At 35.0% G+C, this 22,891-nt stretch overlaps 1 protein-coding gene across 1 annotated transcript in view; it reads right to left on the minus strand.

Annotated features, from left to right (window-relative positions):
* CNTN6 (contactin 6) overlaps positions 1-22,891 on the minus strand; it is a 320,429-nt gene that overhangs the window by 19,325 nt on the left and 278,213 nt on the right. Inside the window, exons 13-17 of the mRNA NM_001191459.2 lie at positions 9,386-9,561; positions 8,910-9,027; positions 8,142-8,300; positions 7,870-8,019; positions 5,055-5,125 (exon numbers count right to left, since the gene is read on the minus strand). Coding sequence (NP_001178388.1) covers positions 5,055-5,125; positions 7,870-8,019; positions 8,142-8,300; positions 8,910-9,027; positions 9,386-9,561 — 674 coding nt within the window. The remainder of the gene's footprint in view (positions 1-5,054; positions 5,126-7,869; positions 8,020-8,141; positions 8,301-8,909; positions 9,028-9,385; positions 9,562-22,891) is intronic.

Here is a 22,891-nt window from a genome sequence, read left to right on the forward strand (position 1 = left end):
CCTGATCTCTACTTCTTACCATGTAGAACAATCTAACAAATACAGACAGTGAAAAGTGGAAGAAATACACAGTCCTGAAATCTTAGAAAATAAAATGCTTTCTTGTGTTAACACTTCTCTTTCACAGATAGATCAGAATTAAAACAGTTAATTTTGAGTGGTATGGAAGTGATTTATAAGAGTTTAAGACACTTGCTAGAGTATTTGACTTGTTTTGGATGCTTCTCTAATCTCAGATTTAGGACTTCTGCTTTTGTTAGCTAAGTACAATTAATGTTTCACATGGCATTCCCTCAAGAAAGATCTGCATCCGACATATTCAGTTTAGAAGGGAAAAGAGACTTCTTTAGGTTCTTCCTTTCATCCTTTTCATATTGGCTGATCCAATGATGGAGAAATATACAGAGCTATTTAAGGTGGGCAGAAAGATAATTTTCTCCTTTAAACAAAGAAAGTATTCAACAGTATACAAAAATTCAGACATTCCACTGGTAATGAAATCTCTTAAAGCTGATAAAGGCTAAAAATATAATTTTTCACCACTGTGTCTGTAGGAAATAAATTTTTAGTATAGACGAAGAGTCAACAAAGCTATGGCCTTTGAACCAAACCTGATCTATAGCCTGGTTTTGAAAATAAAGTGTTTTGGAAACACAGTCACACCTGTGTTATGTATAATGATATACGGCTTTTGAATGACAATGGCAAGGTTGAACAGTTATAAAAAAAGACCATACATCCTGTAAGACTGAATAGTTTCACTGACCTTTTAGAAAAAAGTGTACCAACTGCCAGTTTAGGTGTTTATCTTTTACTGTACAGTGTTTTATAGTCACATTTTATGTGAGATATTTACCACAAGCATCTCAAAGTTGGGAGTACTTTGGAGTATAAATGAAGATAAGATGCGAAGATATGAGTAAAAATACTTTAGAAAAGGAGTTAGCAGTTATTCCATCTCTAAGATTAGATATCATGTCTGCTGCTGCTGCTGCTAAGTCACTTCAGTCATGTCCAACTCTGTGCGACCCCATAGACAGCAGCCCACCAGGCTTCCCTGTCCCTGGGATGCTCCAGGCAAGAATACTGGAGTGGGTTGCCATTTCCTTCTCCAATGCATGAAAGTGAAAAGTCAAAGTGAAGTCGCTCAGTCGTGTTCGACTCTGTGCGACCCCATGGACTGCTGCCTACCAGGCTCCTCCGTCCATGGGATTTTCCAGGCAAGAGTACTGGAGTGGGGTGCCATTGCCTTCTCCGGGTATCATGTCTAGGTTAGTGCAAACAAAACAAACCAAAATAGAAATATACACAAAATACACAAAACTTTGGTATAGAAGAAAACATAGGTCTATTATACTACAGTGTAATTATAAACCACAATGATGGAGTCAAACTGAGTTTAGAACAGTGATTGGACCTGGATTAGTGCTAAAAGTTCAAGGGGGTACTTCTTCATCCACAATGAATGACTTTGGCCTTCAGTGGTCTCTTTGTACTCCCAAGTTCTTTTTCAAAACCTTGTTCAGATATGCTATGATGATATGCTACTGACCTCCTCTCAGACTGAGTTAAGACTGTCCTGTTGGGTTCTGAGCATTCAGACCTTTTCTTAAAAATTTATTTTTGTACCCTGACTGCTTGGAACAGTGTGATTACTCATTAATTACACGTTCAATGAATTAAAAACATTACTACATTCCTGGTGGCTCAAACTAATGTGTTCATCTCCTCCTAAGTATACATACCTGATTCCTTGAAGAAGTTCAGGCACCAGAAGAATTTGGCTCAGTAACTGCATGTACATGATGCCAAATGTGAATGATAAATGGGAATTTGCATCCATTTATACAGTTTCTGTTAGTATCTGCATATTTGATATCCCAAGAAAAATACACAAAGGGATTGATTTTAATTGAATTTTTTAAAAATTTAGGTCAGAAAAAAATTTTTGTAAAGTGATAGATTCTCAAATATTGGGGAATCTAGGGTCTCTTGCAGTAACACAAAAGCAGCAATATAGAACACATAAGAGAATAGGACTGGTGGTGGTGAATGTATTTCAGGCAGGAGGCCAGATTTGGCCTGTAGGTGAAGGTCTTCAGAACCCAGCTTAAGAAAAAGAACACTATAAATCATGGAAAGATTTTTTGTTGTTAATATCATCTCTATTTAAGAATAGTATACATAGAATTTCCCATTATCCCCATGTATAGACTGAGTAAAAACCACTATTTACCTACCTTCAGTAATTTCTGACCATGGAGGAAAAAAATAGGTGAAGTCAGACCACTGATGAAATACTCATATGACTTTCAAAGAATGTTGAAACCTATATAACCTACTCACCATTCCATAAAAACAATCCTTTTAGACCACTCGAGAGTCAGTGTTTTTTGTGGGAAACTTGTTTGGTAGACAGGAATTATTTTAACTTAATATTCAAAGCAAATACAGAACTCCCACCTTCCCTGAACCTTAACTTTGCATAGGGACCATTGGAATTCTAATTCAGGACAAAGTGAAAGAGAATGGAATGAAAGTCCTGTGGTCAGATGCTTCTCTGTCCATCAGTCTCACGTTTCTAAGTCTGTTTTCTGGATGTGGCATCATGACCACCTAACATTGTCATGGAGTAAATGACATGAAATGTCCAGCACAGCATCTAAAATCCTGTAAGTTCTCGACAAGTGAGTTACCCCTGTGTCAGGCCTCTTAGGATCCCATCGCTCTCCCAGGGCCACACCTGGCTCCTGGCTCTGTCTGTCCCAACTTTTAGAAAACATCTATGTGTCTCCATGTTCTCTCATATGAAGAGAGCTTAATACTACTATTCTTTCTGTAATGGAATTTTGTGAGGAATAAAATGAACCCTGTATATAGAATGTTTTATACTACTGCAGAATCATTTACAGATGCAATGTATTACTACTCTTCTACAATGGTATTTCTCAACCTCAGCGCTCTTGACATCTGGGGGCATGTATTTTCTTGTCATGAGTGGGGGTGGGTACTATCCTGTGCATTGCAGGATGTTCATCAGCATTCTTGCCTCAGATACAACCCTCCCCTCAGTTGTAAAAAACCATACATGTCCTCAGATATTGTAAAATATCTCCTGAGGCATGAATCACCCCCGACCTCTTAATGAGAGCCCCTCTAATGTATCAGACATCACAATTTTTAACTAAAACATCCATGGCCATCATGTTCTTAGGTGTAATGTTAAAATGTCCAAAGAAGTAGATGTTATGGCTATGAAAATTATCATCACTGTGTCAAAAGCAAGTACACGGGGCAATGACATAGTAAGGCTCTTTTATCAATTATACCTGAGGCTCAAAGCTGATAATAAAGGCATGAAATGCAATGCATTCCAAAGAATACAAACCATTTATATGTAGGACTCCTTGGCACAACTTAGCCTATGAAAAATAAAAGTGAAAGTCGCTCAGTCGTGCCCAACTCTTAACGACCCCATGGACTGTATAGCCCATGGAATTCTCCAGGCCAGAATATTGGAGTGAGTAGCCGTTCCCTTCTCCAGGGGATCTTCCAAACCCAAGGATTGAACCCAGGTCTCCTGCATTGCAGGTGGATTCTTTACTAGCTGAGCCACAAGGGAATGACCCAAGAGAAATGCACAGAAAGGGAGTGCTGATTTAAGGGAGAGACTAGTGGGGAGATATTTCTTTTGAGACAATTGTAGAAAAAGCTGTGTATTCCCAGCCCCTACCCAAGAGAAGTAAAGGGGCTACTTCTTACCTCTTGCCTAACCAAGTGACAAGGCTTCAGGAAAAAAAAAAAAAAAGACTCATGGAATGTGGGGGATATGGGGAATTTGTCTGGAATTTGGGGGATGTGGGTTCTTTTAACTGACAAATGCCTGAGAAACTTCCAAAGAGGAGAGAGACCTGGACAGTGTATTGTAGCAGAGTAAAGACAGGCCAAGTGGGGACTCATTGCACCTCCACAGAACATGGAACAAAGGTGTATGTTTGCTGAGAGCAGATTTGAAGCCCATGTAGGAAGCTGTCTGTGAGCACCATTAAAAGGGGCTGTCCGCAAACAGTGTCTAGAGGAGAGAGACGACCTATGACCGAAAATCTGGCCATGGATCACCAGACTCCAGTAACTGAGGAGACCTTCCAACAGCCTGCGCCAAGAGATGACAACTAGAAGGCCCCAGTGGGGCACCTCCTGGACCTTCCCCACCACCACCACCAAAAAAAATCATGGCAAAACAAACAACTGCTCTCTGAAATGTCAGTTAGAGTATACCAAAGTCAAATTACAAATGACCATCAATCAGGACCATTTCTGTCCATTACCTCTTCTCCCAATCCTAATTCACAATAACTCTGGAGGAATTATCTTGGGAAAGGAGAAATTGAATAGCAGAATGAAGGAAAGGGGAGAACTAAATATGTATTCTCTTTCACACTATTGAATTCCTTCCCTAAGGCAGACCTGAGCATCTGGAAATGAGAAACTTTAGATTGGTTGAAAGTCCAAATTTTATGATAATAAAAAACAGGTTTAAAAAATTTTAAAGTACAAAAATCAACCTACCTGTTAATAGTGATGATTACAAAAGCTATGCCATCTGCCTAAGCTTTCATCTACATGCAGGGAAGAACAAATTGGAAGGATTTAAAGAGCAATGATAGGGAAAAAATTATTTTTTACCTGCATTCTGCTGAGCCTAACTCATGAATATTTTAGAGGTAATAAATAAAATAATTTCTAGTTCATCAACTAGTAACAAAAATGCTACTGACCCACCATCAGCAGACACTGGGCCATGTTTCATATTTGGGAAAGAATTGTATTGAGTTAGTCAACACAATTGCTGGGGGAAAAATACTCTTTTAATTGGGGGAAAAATACAAAAAATTTCCAATACCTCCTCTAAATTATGCATCATCAGGAGTCTCTCATACCATGTATTTTTATATACTCAATAGTGATCAAATAAATCTTCTTTGTTTTTCAATATTCTTCTTGGCCAGCTAAATCTTTTTCCCTCAAAATAACTGAGTTGGATAGAAAATTACCTCCCAAGTAATGATGAGTTCAGACCGACTTCCTCCTCCTCCATTGATGTTTGTTGGTGCCACGGCAGGGACTAAAAGCAACCAAGAGAAATGTAGGATGGCAATTATTAAAGTATTTTTTCATCATGAAGAATTTTATTTTTGGATTTCACCTTAAAAAAATCTCACGCAGGCACATTATGAGAGAGTCTTCATTTTTAATGAACATAAATTATGTTTACAAATATCCAAATTTCTAAGAGAGAGGACACAGTGTTTGATACATGAGCACCCTGGCTCCAAAATCGAGTAACATCATGTGTTTGATATTATTATGCATCATCTACTAATTGGCAAAATGATGTTCCATTCAGATGGTAACAGCAACACTGCTGATTTAGTGCCTAATTATACAGTTGTGCTGTAAACAAATTACTGAGGCAGTCTATTAATTAATTTTTTTCCAATAAACAAACTAAAATAATTTTTCTTTTTGTTAGTCATCAGGATATTTTAACGATTAAAAATGAATCCTTAAAATATATCAATTAAAATACTCTTGGTTTATAATTTCATGTTTGAATCTCAAATCTCTCACTACAGAATAGGACCTTTCCTCTAATTTTTCACAGTCAATGTAAGAAGATGTTCTCTGATCAAGGACATGATTGAGAGAATTACCTGGGTTTAACTTCAGTACCCTAAGACTCAGTGGTAGAATAATACAGAGACTGATCATGTTTACAAATTAGGAAAATAAACATCCTTCAATTATACCTTTGTAAGGACTAGTATAATGAAATATAAACATTTCAAGGTAAATTGTAGAATTGATGACAACTGTGAGCATGAGTGGAGTAGTGTAGTGTATAATCAGAATGAAGTTTCACTTTATACATGTTGAAGTGTTAAAAAGCACTTTTCCTGAAATAATAACAAATGTATGCTAAATCTGTGATAAGGATACTTTTTAAAGGTTGAATTATATGTAATTATTTATATTCAATCATTTTAAATTAAAATATGCAATGTTTAATTTCTCATTTAAAATTTTTCTTCTACCATGGGTACCATTCAGATAAATCTAAACTTCTTATTTTATTTATTCCCATTTCATACATATTTAACTCCATAAGTGATATACGGATATAATAATCTCCTTTCCTTTTTAAATAGTAACACCAAACATTACCCACTTTCATATTCACATTAACCCTAACTTTGCCTATTTTGATCTTCAGAATTTATTCAGATGATTGCCTTGCACCCAAACTCTATTTTCTAAGTCTTCCAATGCCTTTGGCCAAGTGCAGTGTGAATCAGAATAGATTCTATAGTTGCAAGGATAGCTTTACAGTGACATACTTTAGGGCAGTCGAATAGTTCAGATGTATAAGAAAATTATTTTAAATTATGCTTAACTCTTTCAAAGTCATCAGTATTCTGGGTAATAGAAGTTCCTTCTTTTATTCAGTTTTCAAACGAACCATACTAATACTAAAACCATATTGAGAGGAATTATTTTTGATGATACCATCCCTCAAAAAAAAGTCACACTTCAGTATGATTTGGAGATTCAGGAAAATCATTATAAATACCAAGTTTCATTATGCTACTGAAATGAGAGTATTAGTGATTAACAGAAAGTGACATTAAAAACTTTATTGTAAACCTTTAGAGTCAGCATCAACACTGCCCAGAGCTTCCATAATACAAATCAGCTTTAAACAATTTAAACTGAAGCTAGTATCCAGAGTCATGAGGCACATGTCTAGATTCATATAAGGTTGTTCTGTGATAGGGCTTGGGAATTTCTGTGTTTAGGCATTTCACTATATCAGGCCTTTTCTCATTTAGTTTATGGACTACTGTTATGGTGAATGCTGGAGCTTAAGTCTGGATGTCTGCTTTCTAATACTGACTGTCCAAGATCATCAGCTACATCCTGGCCTTTCTTTTCTTCTATTAAGACTCACCTCTTAGCTCTAAATTTTTTTAGAATTATTTAATTTATGTTATCACTATCGAATATATTATTTTCCAGCCCCAGTTCTATAATAAAATGACTTACATTACCTTTAGTTTAAAAAGTGATTTATTGACATCTGACAGTTGCGCACACTTTTTTGGAAGTAATTTGTGTGTGTTAAACCAAGCCAGCAACAGCATGATCCTTCATAGGTGACTGGATAAGAATATGAACTTTTTTGGCTAGATTCATTGAGATGATCAAATATTACCTTGGATGTGAAAGTTTGAGTGGAACAAAGAATATCCATTGAAAAGAGTTTAAGGTGTGATTTCTGAGGCAGGTTCTACTGTATTCTTCTGTTCAGCAAACCACTTGATGCTCAATTAGTGCTTCTATTAAATGAGTTTAACATTCACCTCATTTCCATGTGGAAAATTTGATGCTATCACTCATTGAAGCTGCAAAGCTAGGTCAGAGTTGAAAAATAAGTGGAAATGTGTGGCTGACTGCACCAACAGATTCGTAGTTAATTCTTGGCTACAATATTTAATGAAACAATTGGTAACTTATTTACATTTACAAATCTACAGATTCTCTATTGGATTTTGGCTAGAAAACAGATAAGATGAGAGGACTGCTTTTGAAAAATTCTTATTTTTGACATGTCTTCTTAATCATCTTGTTTTGAATTCACTTTTTGGAGAAAATACACATTGCTCTGTGCACATAAAAATGGAAAATAAGAGCCACTGGTTTACTGCTTCTGATTGTGGACCAAAAATGCTACATGACTTCTCACTTATTATTTTTAGGAACTATATCATAAACAATCTTCTTCATCTTTAGAAGACATTGATATCTTACCTGATGATTTGGTTCTTAACAATTCTGATGGCTTGCTTGGTTCTCCAATCCCAATGCTGTTCCCAGCAACTACACGAAATTCATATTCAACCCAAGGATTCAAACCAACCACTGTTGCATTGAATGTCTTACCATTGAGAATTTCTGGAACTGAGAAGAAGGTTATGCTTTAGGCAACTAAATTGGCACTAACTGAAAAAAAATCAACTATTTAATCAAAACAAAACAAAATATCTGTTTTAGAAAGTCATCCAAAATCATGCATCACTTACCCGTAGAAACAGCCTGCCAACCCACAGAAAATGGTGTCCGAGCCTGAATACTAAATATTTGAATGGGGCTGTTATTATCTGAGCCTGGTCTCCAGCTTAGTTGACAAGTAGTACTGGAAATATGTTTCACTCTTACATCCTCTGGGGGCCCTGGGGGACCTTGAAAAATATGTTTTATGATGACTATATTAGAAATTGTTAAATTTATGGATTTGGAACAAGGATATTTGATCTGTCATGCTTAGAAAATAAAATATCGAACATAATGTATTTTAGCACATTACTTGTGATAAAAACCCTATTAATTCAGCTTACATGGTGAGAGATTAATTTAGAAATGCTTCCTTTGAAGATTAGAAAATGCCAGTCATGGGATTGTTGAATATCATCCAATAGAGAGCTAATCTCAAAAAACTGAGAACCATTCTCACCCATTCCTCTCTCCAAAGCTAACTCAAATAAATGCAACTGATATGGAGAACTTCAAAAACAAGAGTGGTTTATTATGAATAGAAAGCACATCTAAGTTTTAGGGGCCAATACTGCTAGCTAAGTCTGATCATTCCTTATAAAGAAACAAAACCTACTCAATTCAATGTTCATATCTGTAGTCACACCCTGGGGTGCTGGAGTTTAGGAAAAAAACATTGTGCTATTTATTTTACTGCTTTATCATAATGTGGTTACTCAAAGATCTACCATGTACATATTAATGTCTTTGATTGTGAATAAACAGTGCTGTCATCTATTTTCACCATTTATGCTTACCTCTCACAATGATATCACCATCAGCAGATAAACTCTCAAGAGTTGTTTTTACTGTGCATAGATATTTTCCTGAATGATTTAACTGAATATTCCTTATCATCAAATCCCCAACAGATTCCTGTAGATAGAAAGGGAAAAAGGGATAAAAACATAATGACACCCAGCAGGTCTCATTTTTTTTTTTAAAGCTGGATAAATACGAAATATGAGGCACCTCTGAGATTAGGAGATATACCAGTATCATTATAGTTTTTCATACTTGACCCCTTTCATTACCCCCTTAATTATAATTGCATCTAGAACACAAGCACTTCTATGAAAGATATAAAACAAAATAAAAACAGATGCAGCTTTGTAAACAGACAGTGAGTGATTATCCATGCAAATAAATATGGGGACAATAATTAAGAACAAGGTTGATTCATGTAAAAGGCTTGATTCACTTTATTAAGCACTTAAAAATTTCAGCAACTTACTCCTCCGATCCTCTCAAAATGAGCCATTCCTTTTTTAAAGTCTATGACGTCTCCATTGAAAGACCATACAAATACAACGTCAACGGAGGGGTCACGGGACACTTGGCAAGGTAGGACTATACTCTCGCCAACTGTAACGTCCATTGTGGAAGGCGGAACGGTAATAACAGTCCTCTCTGTTGAGAAAAAAATTATTGTTTTAAAACCTTATAAAATGCTAGCATATGGCTATAAAATACATATTTTGAATCGTTTTGCTATTGTTTGAAATTATATAAGTCCAACATGAAAGCTCTACTATACTCAATAAGAAAAATTATATTCCCACTTTTCAAATATTTCTACATTATTAAATATAACCTATTACTTGTAAGAAAATTCAAGACACATTCTCATTTATACTTAATATTAAAATAAGTAGAAACCAGGGACCTCAAAAGACAACATTCACTACATAGAGAGTGTACCACACCATTTTTATTATTATTTTGTTCTGAAATTCCAGGCAAAACCCACAAAATGGTTAAAACTCTAATTATTCGGTTAATTTCATATACTAGAAACAATTGTGTTCCTAAGATCATAATTACAATAGTTCATATTATATTAAAATTTATAATCATAAGTTTATATTTGCCAATGTGAATACTACATATTTATTCTATTTCTGACATAGTTGTGATAAAAAAAATTTCTATTTTAAAGTACAACATGAATAGGACAGAGGTGACTTTTTTATTTTTCATCCAGATTTTTTAATTTTAGAGTTACACATCTATCATAAAAAAAATTTGCTTCTAAAAATATGTGTCACAATATCAATCCTTGCTCTACAAGTTCTATGATGTCATTGACCAGTTTCAAAGGACAATTTGAAAGGACACAAACAAATTTCCAGTTGGACTCAGGAATCCTATATTTCTGTGGTTAAAATAGACTCATAGTGATATCATTTTTTACACATTTTATACCAAACTACATAGTTTTGCTTTTAGAGCACTAAGAATTTACCAAAATGGCAACTAAATAACCATAAAGAAAAAAAAAAAGAACTTGGACACACATTTACATGTAGATATGCACTAGCTTACCAAAGTAAACTATATTCTAAGGGATTAATATTTAAGAATTAGGAATTTTGGCAAATTATATTTTGAAAATATTGTACATGAAGTTTCAAAACAGTTTTAAAGCAAAATGAAATTGGGACCCTGGAAAATCTCTTTCTCTAAAGATCACTCATAAGATAAAATTTAACCTTGTAGGAGGTAGGCTGAAATCTCTCCTTTCATTCTGGCTTCTCTGTATTGCTCAAGAAATCAAAGTAGCACTGAAGTGGAATGTGTATGTTCATACGATGAGTTTGCCACTGTATTTTATCAATAGAATGTTTAAGTATTGTTCTAATATTTTAAAAGTGGTGACTGTTTTCTTAACAATAAAAAAATAGGAAGAAATAATCATAGGCTTTAAGGTACACATAAATAAAAGCATCATGGAAAAATAAAAACACATATTATATTTCTGAATATGACGGAGGAAAATCTAACCCAGTCTACATCAGATGCATCTTCTTTTTTTTTTTTAATTGTTTATTTTAATTGGAAGATAATTACTTTACAATATTTTTTTTTCTTTTTTTAAAATTTTATTTTATTTTTAAACTTTACATAATTGTATTAGTTTTGCCAAATATCAAAATGAATCCATCACAGGTATACATGTGCTCCCCATCCTGAACCGTCCTCCCTCCTCCCTCCCCATACCATCCCTCTGGGTCGTCCCAGTGCACTAGCCCCAAGCATCCAGTATCGTGCATTGAACCTGGACTGGCATCTCATTTCATACATGATATTTTACATGTTTCAATGCATCTTCTTATTTTTATATATTAAAGATACTCTTTCCCTTATTATGTTAGATGCATGCACTTTTTACTCTATTTCTGGGGAAACATTTCTAGAATGATTTATAGGGCTAAATCCATTCTTAATCCCAAGCCTTCTTCATGGGTCTCCCCCAAAGAAAAGATAAACAATATCACAGTTTCAATAATACTTTTTAAAACTAGGGAATATTTTCCTTCTTATAGTATCTTTAAAAAAATATTTCACTAACATCTTATTTACATTCATAGGAGGATGAGGTGGATAATTCAATGTGCTGGTAGAATAAAACTGCTCTGATTTAAAGTTTTAGATCATGCAATTAAAAATAATTTTCAAGCATTAAAAATGAAAGCCTCTCCTTCTAATTATGGCACTACAAAGTGACAAAATTAGACAAATCATTCCCTATATACATAGCTCACCAGAAGTATATTAATGATGACTAAAACTCCATGAATAAGAAATAATTTATTACAATGTTCACATATTTTCACTAATTAATTCACTTATTAAGTAATATTTATTGAGCAACCACCAAATTCCAGCTGTCTGCTAAGTAAAGGAAATAAAATGAAACATTAAAAAACTAAGATCATGGCATCTGTTCTCATCACTTCATGTCAAATAGATGGGGAAACAATGGAAACAGTGACAAACTATTTTCTTGGGCACCAAAATCACTGTGGATGGTGACTAGAGCCATGAAATTAAAGACACTTGCTCCTTGGAAGAAAAGTTATGACAAACCTAGATAGCATAATAAAAAGCAGAGAAATTACTTTGCCAACAATGATCCATAGAGTCAAATACTCTTTTCCAATAGTCATGTGTGTATGTGAGAGTTGGACCATAAAGAAGGCTGAGCAGTGAAGAATTGCTGCTTTTTGTGATTTTGGAGAAGACTCTTGAGAGTCCCTTGGTCTGCAAGAAGATCAAACCAGTCAATCCTAAAGAAAATCAGCCCTGAATATTCATTGGAAGGACTGATGCTGAAGCTGAAGCTCCAATACTTTGGCCAACTGATGTGAAGACATGACTTATTAGAAAAGACCCTGATGCTGGGAAAGATCAAAGGCAGGAGAAGGGGACGACAGAAGATAAGACGGTTGTATGGCATCACCAACTCAATGGACATGAGTTTAAGCAACCTCCAGGAGATGGTGAAGGACAGGGAAGCTGGTGTGCTGCAGTCCATGGGGTTGCAAAGAGCTGGGCACGACTGAGTGACTGAACAACAACAACAATGAAAAGAGAAGGAATTAAAGCACAAAATAAATATGATGCAATGTGTGCCTTAGAGGTTTATATCTAAAGCAACAAGCTGATATTAAACAACTGATATTAAACAACTCATACTTAGAAATACGTAGGTATAACTATGATGAAAAGTGAGAATGTTAGTTACTAAGAGTTGAGTCCAACTCCTTGTGACCCTATGGACTGTAGCCTACCAGGCTCCTCTCTCCATGGGATTTTCCAGGCAAGAATACTGGTGTGGGTAACCATTCCCTTTTCAAGGGGACTTTCCTAACCCAGGGATTGAACTGGGGTCTCCTGCATTGCAGACAGATTCTTCACTATCTGAACCACCAGGAAAGCCCTGTAACTGTGATAAGTGCCATATATGAGAAATAAATAATTCTATTAAAATAGTGAATGCTGAAGGATGATTTTTTAAGAAAGAGTTGTTTTAGTTGACAGTAAAAGGCAAATGGATTTCCAGGTAGTGGAGTGGGAAAGAATCTGCTTGCCAATGCAGGAGGCTCAAGAGTCAATCTTAGTGTGAGGAAGATCTGAAGTAGGAAATGACAACGCACTGCAGTATTCTTGGGATAACAAAGGATTGGACATGACTGAGCACACACACAAAGAAGGCAAATAGGAGTTAGCTAAGTAAACATAATTGGCCGGAAGAAGTAACTTTATTCACCATGCAGGCAGGAGCATTTACAAAAAATCTGTGCAAAGAACAAATATAGCATGTGAATACAAGGCAGCCATTTTGCTAGAAAGCAGTGTTGGAGAGTGAACAAGGAGTGAAATTGAAAATTATGATAGACTCAAAATGTATGCTTTAGATGTTCTTACGGACAGCTACATAATATGTGGATTTTTTTTTAAATAGGGAAAAAGCAGTTTGCTAAATATGGAGAACTTTGATTTAAAACTAATATATGTATTACCTATAAAATGTAACAGAGTAATAGTGATACATGAGTAACAACATAAGCATACAAATTGCAAAAAATATATTTTTAGTTCAATTTTATATAATTCATTAAATAATAATACTTTATTAATAAAGTTAAGTCCCGATTGATCATGAGGGTTTTCTCACTTTTCTGTAAATCTATTTATTAGGTCATCAGAATTTACATTTTTAGTAATTTTATTTTAAGTGATTGACATCAGTTGTTCATGGCAAATATAAAACAACAAATGCTTTCTGAAATTTTTCTTTTAAAATTTGCAATCATGTTTCTGTTGATGCACTTGTTATAGAACGCTTGAGAGTATTTTATAGGTGTGACTAAATTGGAATAAACTTCCAATGAATTATTTTGAAATGTTGAATCTTAGAATGTCTAAAGATAATGATTCTCAAGGAACAATTTTTCTCTAAAAAGACTTAACTCTTCATACAAAGCCATTCTGCTTAAGTCTGGATTTAATTTTAGATGTTAATCTAAACAGTGAAACTTATATTCTTTGGACACAACCTGTAACTTGTGAAGGTTTCACAAGAAACTGAAAGTGGCTTAGTGGTTTGTGTATAATCCAAAATGTTTAGGCATTCTACTGCTATATCTTCAATTATGAAGAAACACTCATTAATATTTGGTTTACCTGAAACTTAGTATAAAAGTAGTATTTTTCCCATTGGGTAAATTAATATTTAAATTTGAATGTCTATTTCTAAGCCTCTGGATATTAGCTTTCTAGTGTTGCACACATTTTCAAAATCATGTATGCTAAACTTTGAAAACTTCATGTCACTATGATATGCGTTATTGCAATGTCCATATTTAGGCTTTTGCTTCATAATACTTTACTGACAAAATTTACTGGCTTGACCCTGACGGAGCCTGTCCTGGTGCTCGGAATGAAGAGTTAATATTTGTACAGATGACATTTGACATCCTCTGAGGACAGATAGGGTAGCTGACCTCTCACCGTGGATCTTGACATTGACTCTTTCTCATTCTCTTGCTCCCCTGAAGCCCTTGCTGTCATCCTCTGATTTTTCCACAGCTGCTGCCATCATCACCTTTATCAATTTGGCCCCAGGTCCTGATGTGCCACCCTCCTCTGGGCCTCAGCTCTCAGCACTCACTCCCATGAGGCACATGGGTGTACACGATACCACCTGTTGTGCAAAAATATTGACTGCATGGTGCACAGACCTGAACCCGTTTGTGCACAAGTAGCTGCTGCTGAGCCGTAAAAACTTGTTTGTGCTTCTACCCAGCATATCTCCTCTGCTCAAGTGCATGCTCCACTGTCCCTGTAGATTTTTCACTTACAAAGTGCAAGTTCAGAAACAAAGTGATCAAGGATTTCAAGATAGTGACAATAGAGCATTAGACCAAACATGAGGCAAAACTCAGCATGGGATCCTGTGTGACTGGGCTGCACAAGGCTGAAACCAGCCCTGGATGCCCTGTTAAAAAATTGCTGATAAAATGAGAAGCCTTGGAAGTACAAAGCAGAAGGAATAAATGGCATAGAGACATATCAGTTTCTGTACGGTGAAAAAAAAAGTGGATTATATTTAAAAGAAGAAGCTTCTATGTAGGCAGACTTGTTATCCAAAACAGGGAATGCATGATTATCTGAGCAGTTTCCCTGTGAGTACCCTCCTGTGGGGGTGAGGGGGAGCATGGACAAGAACGCTTATAACTACTGTATTCTGTCCTCACACCACATGCGGACCCGCCCTAATCCTGTGTAGGTGGCTCTCCAACACCCACAAGACTGCTAATTGCTATCTAAAGAGCTCCCTTCTGCAACCGTCACAGTTCTATCTCTGAACTAGAAGTGAATATCCTGCAGAGACAAAGTCACACTTGCAGAGAATGGAAGAATGGTTCTCGAGCAGAAGAAACATAAACAATTTTTATGCTATTTTAGGGAAAGAACAAGGAGTAGTTTTAGTTCATTAACAAGTTCAGACTCCTCCTTTGCATACACTTTAACTTCTTAAGAAACTAACATTGGAGGAAAAAAAAGAAAAAAAGCTATTCAAATCACTCTGGAGGAGTGGAGGGATTTACATACACACTTCTAGTGTACTCTTTTCCTGGGAACGCGTACATTCTGGTAGAGTAGGTGCAGTAAGCTGAAGCTCATTATTAACACTGAAATACTTCTTGGTATTTGTGGAAAAGTAAGATAATTAGGGCATGAATTATAATGAATTAAAAAAGAAGGATGTCAACTGTGCTAGACTCTATCATTTGTAAAACTTTGAAATTCTTTAAGGCTCTTTTTCTGAAACAAAATAGGAGGATAGTAATTCCTTTTCATTTCACATAATTATATTTTTCCTGCCTATTCCTTAAGTATTTATAGAAATTCTGCTCTAGTAGTTTAAAAATTTAGCATGAATTTCCTGGAGACTGTGTTCAAAATGTGAATTTCTCTGCTTCCACAAGAATTACTGATTCAGCAGGGTTGCAGGAAGGATCTAGAAATGGATTTTTAACAGGTTGCTTCTTCAGTTGATTTTGATGTGGTCAGTCCAGGTCCATGCTTTGAGAAATATTGCCTTAGGTTTTGAAAATTGAACTTGAATTTTCTATTTTAGGAAAGTCCAAGCTATGTAAACTATATTGTCATAAAGTCACCAATGCTTTGGTTTCAGGAGAAAAAAGTCATATCCAGTAAAATGTTACTGATTAGTGATGCTTCAAAAATAAACCAAGATGAACTTCTCAGGCTATTCAACTATAATTAATTCTGTGTACTTTGTTTGCTTTTAGAGTTCCGTAGCACATTTTAGCATATTAAAAGCTCTGAATATTCCTGCATTAAAGAATCTTTTAAAAATTTATTTAATTCTAGATTTCCTGCACTTACTAGATATGGAACATTTTTAATTCATGCAACACCTCTTAATATATCTTGAAATATAAAGAATTCTAAGAAATAAAGTTTGGAAATATGACTTTCATGGTTAAAGAGAGTTGAAATACACACACATATACATGTATATGTATACATGTATACATGTATATGTATGTGTATTTAGCATTCATTATGCATATATAAATATATATTTATGAGAAAATCATGTAAAATTTAACTCTGAAAAATTTTGGAGTAATTGTTAATATTTAAGATGAGAAAATTGGTTTATTGTTATGCTAAAAAGATCCTCTTATCATTTAAAATACATTCTGCAATATTCATAAATGGAATTACAGTATTTATGATTTGCCTTGAGATATTTGGGTGGATTTGGGGAAAATAGGTGAGGGTATAGGTGAAACAAAGTTGGATATGAGTTGATAATGACCAACCCTGATTGATTTGTGCACAGTGTTCCTTATACTACCTTCTTTACTGTTTTGCATGTTTCTAATTTTCAGTAACAATAAAAGAAAGACAGAAAGAAAATGATGGGGATAATGAATATTTACATACAGACTTGGGAGGCAACTTTTCCATTCAGCTTTGAGTGATGACTGACCATTTTTTGAAGGTTATTTTAAATATGAATGGCATGAGTTAATGAAGAGTTCATAAAATAACAGAATTTTAATATTTACTCTTTTCAATCTATTTCAATGAGATTTGTATCATATGAAAATAGCTTGATATAACAATCCTACCCTTAAGAGGTGTAAAAAAAGACTTCATAAAATCCATAATGCTTTTGATGAACTTTACTCAAATTCACATTGTCAAAATAGACAGTGATATTTCCAGAACACATCTTTAGTTAAGAGCACCTCAGGAGACATGAAAACTATCATCAAAGTATCTCAGAATTGTTTAGCATGATTTCTTTAAATATAAGTGTGGCTTGTTCCTATATGAATGGCAAAACACACTATTACATATCATGATCCTCAGGTATATTTTTACAAGCCAGGGATGGCAATCCATCATGTATTGGTCTTTTGAGCATCTAGGAAATATTACTTTAGGTCAGTATTTATTTGTTTCCTTTGTAGTTTTAACTCAGTGAAAATCTCCGTCTCTGAGTAATAGTCTTTCAGTGTCATTGTTCAGAATAATAATGGCTCAGGAGGTTCTGAAATTATCAACTTCTCTCAAAACACTGACATATCTTAAGAAAATCACCAAATCTTTCTCCCTCTGTAAACATGTGATTCTGCCTTTACTTGTCTATGACATTATTGAAAATGTTGCTAAGATACCAATATAAAGAAAACTAGCATATAAATAGCACTTAAAACAGGTGATGAAATTCTCTGGTATTTTCTTTTATTAGTTAACTTGTGAAGACTAGAAATTAAAACTTTAAATTTGGATCCTCTTTCTAATTGCTCAGAATCTCAGTTAGTCTCATATGAATATATTAACTCTTTCAATTGCTTTTAATTTCTTCTTCCATTTATGTTCTTTTCTGAAGATTTTAGTGATGAATTTTCTGAGATTTTGTTTGTGTGAAAGCATCTCTGTTTGTCTTCATTAAAGAGAATATCTGTACTTGGAATAGAATTTTACTGTATCATCTGAAAGACGGTTAGAAAGGTCTTTCTACTATCTTATTGAGTCCTTTAATTTTCTTGTTATGATAACTGTCAATGTCTTTGCTAGTTTTTTTTTTTTTAATTGGAATGATTTTTCCTCGCCTTTGGTTTCACTACTATGTGCTTATTTAACTTTTCTTTTGTGTTTATCCTAGTGAGGCTCATATGATTTCCTGAATAGATGACTGCTGTCATTTAAAGTTTTTTTTTTAATCTCTGGCAAATATTTCTTCAAATTCTCCATCTCTCATTTTATTTCTCCCCTCTCTGCTCCTTTTAGAACCAAGATTTCACGTGTTAGAGCTATTTACCATAAGCAATATGTTTCTTATGTTCTTTTTTGTCTTTCCTATTGCTTTATTTTTCCATTCTGGATATTTTCTATTCATATATCCTCCTCTTTACTAATCTTTGAAATATCTATTCGGCTATTAAATCGATCTATTTTGTTCTTAATTTTAGCCTTTGTACTTTTCACTTCTAGAGCTTCCAATTAATTTTGAATACATACCATTTCTCTTCTGAAATTCTCCATCTGGTTCTCTTTTTGAAAAACATACTAATCACAATTGGGGCTTCCCTGGTGGTTCAGCCATAAAGAATCTGTCTGCCAATACAGGAGACACAGGTTTGATCCCTGGGTGTGGAAGAGCCCCTTTGAGAAGGAAATGGCAACCCACTCCAGCGTTCTTGCCGGGATATCTCATGGACAGAGGAGCCTGGTGGGCTAGAGTACATGGGGTCACAAAGCGTTGGACAAGATTTAATAACTAAAATGACAGATAATCACAATTATTTTAAAATCCTTGTGTAACAACTTCTACCTTTCTATCAGTTGTAATGTCTTGTTATTTTCTGATATTTCTCTGGGTTTGGGTCCTTTGGTCCTGGCTCCAGCTATTGATAATAACATTTATGAAATATCAGGCACTGTGGCTCAAAATGTAAATATTTTCATTTTGTTACAATTTTCCCAAGAAGACTTACTTTTTAAGCAGGCATTCGGAAAAAGAGCAGAATCTAGTCAGGAATTGATCAATCTGAGTCTGCAGTCAGTGACTTTAAGTCTTGGACAATTTTATTCTGTTGTTATTACTAGGGCATGGTCCCTTAGGGGTAAGACTGAATTGCTTAGCTGACCTCATTCTGTTTGGTTGATTCTGAGCTCAGCTTTTTGTCTTTCTGGCACTGTGAGACTACCAAAATTTCTTGTTGAAATTTTTATTTAAAAAAATATTTTTTACAATATTTGTAATTGAAATTGGTGTGACAAAGCTACTTTAACTAGTCAGGACAGAAGTTTATCCATGTTATTAATGTTTTATAATAGATTATATGTAGTCTTAGGAATATTTAGGACATTTAACAGCTTGAGCAGTGTGATGATTCATGTCATTTGGAGAAAGAAATGAGTGCTCCTTAGAACAGATGTAGAAACTCTTAATGAGTTTAAAACTATACTAATTGTTTATTCAACATTTAATTCAAAACCATTAAATTAGTACAGAACCCATAAATTCTTCCAGGTATACATCAGAATGGGACTGAGCAAATAAAACAACACTGAACTGAGGAGCCTTTAGAAGTGTGAAATTACTCAGTCCTGTCTGACTCTTTGTGACCCCGTGTACTGTAAACTACCACACTCCTCCATCCATGAGATTTTCCAAGCAAGGGTACTGTAGTGGGTTGACATTTCTTTCTCCAGAGGATCTTCCTGACCCAGGGATCGAATCCGGGTCTCCCACATTGTAGGCAGACACTTTACCATCTGAGCCACCAAGGAAGTCCTAGGATCTCCGTAAAAGAAGCAAAAATGTCATCTACAATTTAATATGAATATTCAAGCTTCTAGAAGGAAGACAAAGATGGAATTGAGACTCATGTTTTTGAGACTATGGTGCATCCCTTAACTTTAATATTGTTATCATTTTGGGCCAGATAATTTTTTGTTGCATGTACAGGTCAGTCGATTCAGAGGGAAGTGGGGAGACTGTTCTGTGCATTACAGAATATCTAGCAGCATCTTTGGCCTCTATGTACTAGATGTTAGTAGATCCTTCAGTTGTGACTATCAGAAGTGTCTCTTCACATTGTCCTATATCCCCAGCAGGTAAAATGAACTTGGTTGTCATCAAGAGACATACTTTGGGAAAGTGACAATAATGGTTTAATGGTTTAATATTTGATAATTGAAGTGGTGGAAAGTGGTTAGATTCTTTGCATATCTTGATTGTTGAGGCCATTTTTGGAAAATGAGTTAGAATGACTACAAGAATTTGGCTTGAGCAACTGTCATTATAAGTTGTCATTCATAAAGTGGTAGGAGAAGCAAGTTTGGGGAGTGAGAATTAGGAGGTCAGTGTTAGGATGTAGCAAACTGATAAGCGAATATGATAAATTGCTCGTTGGATTTTGGAATTAAGAAAAATGCTTACATTGGTTTATCATTTTGGGAATTAGCTTATCGATGTTATTTTAGATGATGAGACTAGATGAGTTACCAAGTGAATGGTAGTATATTCCAAATTAAGAAAATTGATAAGAGGAAATTGGAAAAGAGTGACTCAAGAGATTAAAGGAAAATCTGACAAATACTGTGTCTTGGCAACGAAGTGAGATATATATGAAGAAGAATATGATCAGTAGTCTGATAGAATAAGAAAGATGAAGACTGAGAACTGACCACTGGACTAAACAGTGTGGAGGCTACTAGTCACCCTGTTAAGAGAAATTCTGATGCCTGGTTGCATGGATTCAAAACAGAATGGACAAGAAGGATTGAAAAACGCAAGCTCATACAGACAAATTTTTAAAAGAGCTTTGGTATAAAGGGGAAAAGTCCAATATGGCAATAGCCATAGGGGGAATCATGGTCAGAAAATGACTATTTTTAAAATTATGTGAGTATGGTGGTGTGAATGATACCTCAGAGGGGATAATAGAGATGAAAAAGACAAAGTGAAGGAGAGGGACAAGAAAGGGGTGGGGAAGGAGAAAAAGAGGGAGAGAGACGGAGGGAGGTTTGAAAGAGAGGTTGAATGAGAGAGAAAGGGAGAAAGAGAGAGAGAGAATATCCCTGAACGTGAGAAGGAATTAATTTATTGTACAAGTGGGGAATTAATCTATTGTATAAGTGGAAGAGGTGAGTTCATGACCCATATCTCCCAAATTGTGCTTTCCAGTTTACTTGATAAATTTTGTTTGAGCAAAACATAGCTAAAACTTGACTTTTTCTAAATGTTAGATGAGAAAAATAGAATCACAGTAAAAATATGATGTTATACTGGTAATGATAATTGATTATATAGTATTTATTTCAAGTTCTTCATAAACATCTAATAAATGATGCCAAAGAAATTTATCTTCTAAGATACAAATCCACCAAAACAGAGATCAAGGGTGGAGACAAAATTTGAGAAACTGTAATGAAGTTGAATGATTTCTAATTGACTTACTATAAAGGTCAGTCACAGGCTGGCAGTGGGAAGACAGAGGGGAAAACTTATTTAGCATGTCTTTATGTATTCATTCATTTGGGAATTTATGAATAGGATGTTATTTGGTCTCTAGAGTAGTTTCTCATCTAAGAAGAAGACCAGCAAATTACTTTGCTGAGAAAATATAAAACAGAGGGTCTTTGAACTGCCTATCACCAAGCCCAGTTGAGGGTGAGGAAAATCCTACTGAAAATAAGGGAATTAAGGAAATATGTACACAGTGAGAGCTGAGATTTGTGTATTGTAACCCTATTCAGCTCCGAGAGTGCTGTCTGCTTGGCCTTTGCTCTCCAGACAGGAAACCTGGGAGGGACGTGAGGGACGGTTGTCCTAGGAGTCTGATAAGCCTAAAGAGAAGATACTCCAATATTTTTCTTCAGTTCAGTCCAGTTCAGTTCAGTCGCTCAGTCGTGTCTGACTCTTTGCGACCCCATGAATCACAGCACGCCAGGCCTCCCTGTCCAGATCATCTAAATATGAAGTTAAATCATTCAAAATTCCCACTCTTGATTAGAGCTTTCTGTAGGATTTTTAGTGATCTAAATATGAACAGACAACAGTTCCACGATGTATCTTCAAACACCTCTTAATAAAGGATAGGACGTAAAACAAAGAGCAAACAAAGTGTTTGAGAAAAGAGAGACCTTTCAGAAAAAACAAAGAAAAGAGAAAAAACTACAAGCAATACTTCCAGAGGAAAGGAAGAAAAGACCAAGATATTACTTAAAAGAATAGGCAGAAAATAAAAAGACACTTAGAAAAAAATTTTTTTTAAAAAGCAAAAATACAAAAGAAAATCTGGAAGGTAAAGTTAAGAAAATATCCTAGAAGGTAGAGCAAAAACAGCTATAAAATGGATGTGAGGATATAGAAACATTATGTATAACATGTATATATAAAACATATAAACATGTAGATAGACTCAGTTTCTCAGTTCAGTCACTCAGTCATGTCTGACTCTTTGAAGCCCCATGAATTGCAGCACGCCTATCTAAATATATATATTAAAATACAATAAATTCTACACATAGATGAGTAGATACATACACACATGCATACATATACTCATAAACTTGAATGCCAGTCTAGGAAATCTATTATAAATGGGCATTTCAGAAAAAGAAATGGAGTAAATTATTACTCAGAAAAATATCCCAGGCCCAAAGAGCTATGAGCTTCCAGGATGACAAAGTGCACCAAATGCCCTGTAAAAAAGGCTGAAAATAGATTTACACCAATCATCATGTAATTGTGGGACACTTGGGAAAAAAGGACCTCTAGACAGAGAGAGTGAGAAAAGATGTCACAAACAACAGGTCAGAAATCAAAATGGTTTCAGCTTTTACAGCAGAGCAAGATTTCCAAATTATGAAAAATCATGATTTCCAATCCAGG

Source organism: Bos taurus, chromosome 22 (genome assembly GCF_002263795.3).
Source record: "Bos taurus isolate L1 Dominette 01449 registration number 42190680 breed Hereford chromosome 22, ARS-UCD2.0, whole genome shotgun sequence".
NCBI lineage: Eukaryota > Metazoa > Chordata > Mammalia > Artiodactyla > Bovidae > Bos > Bos taurus.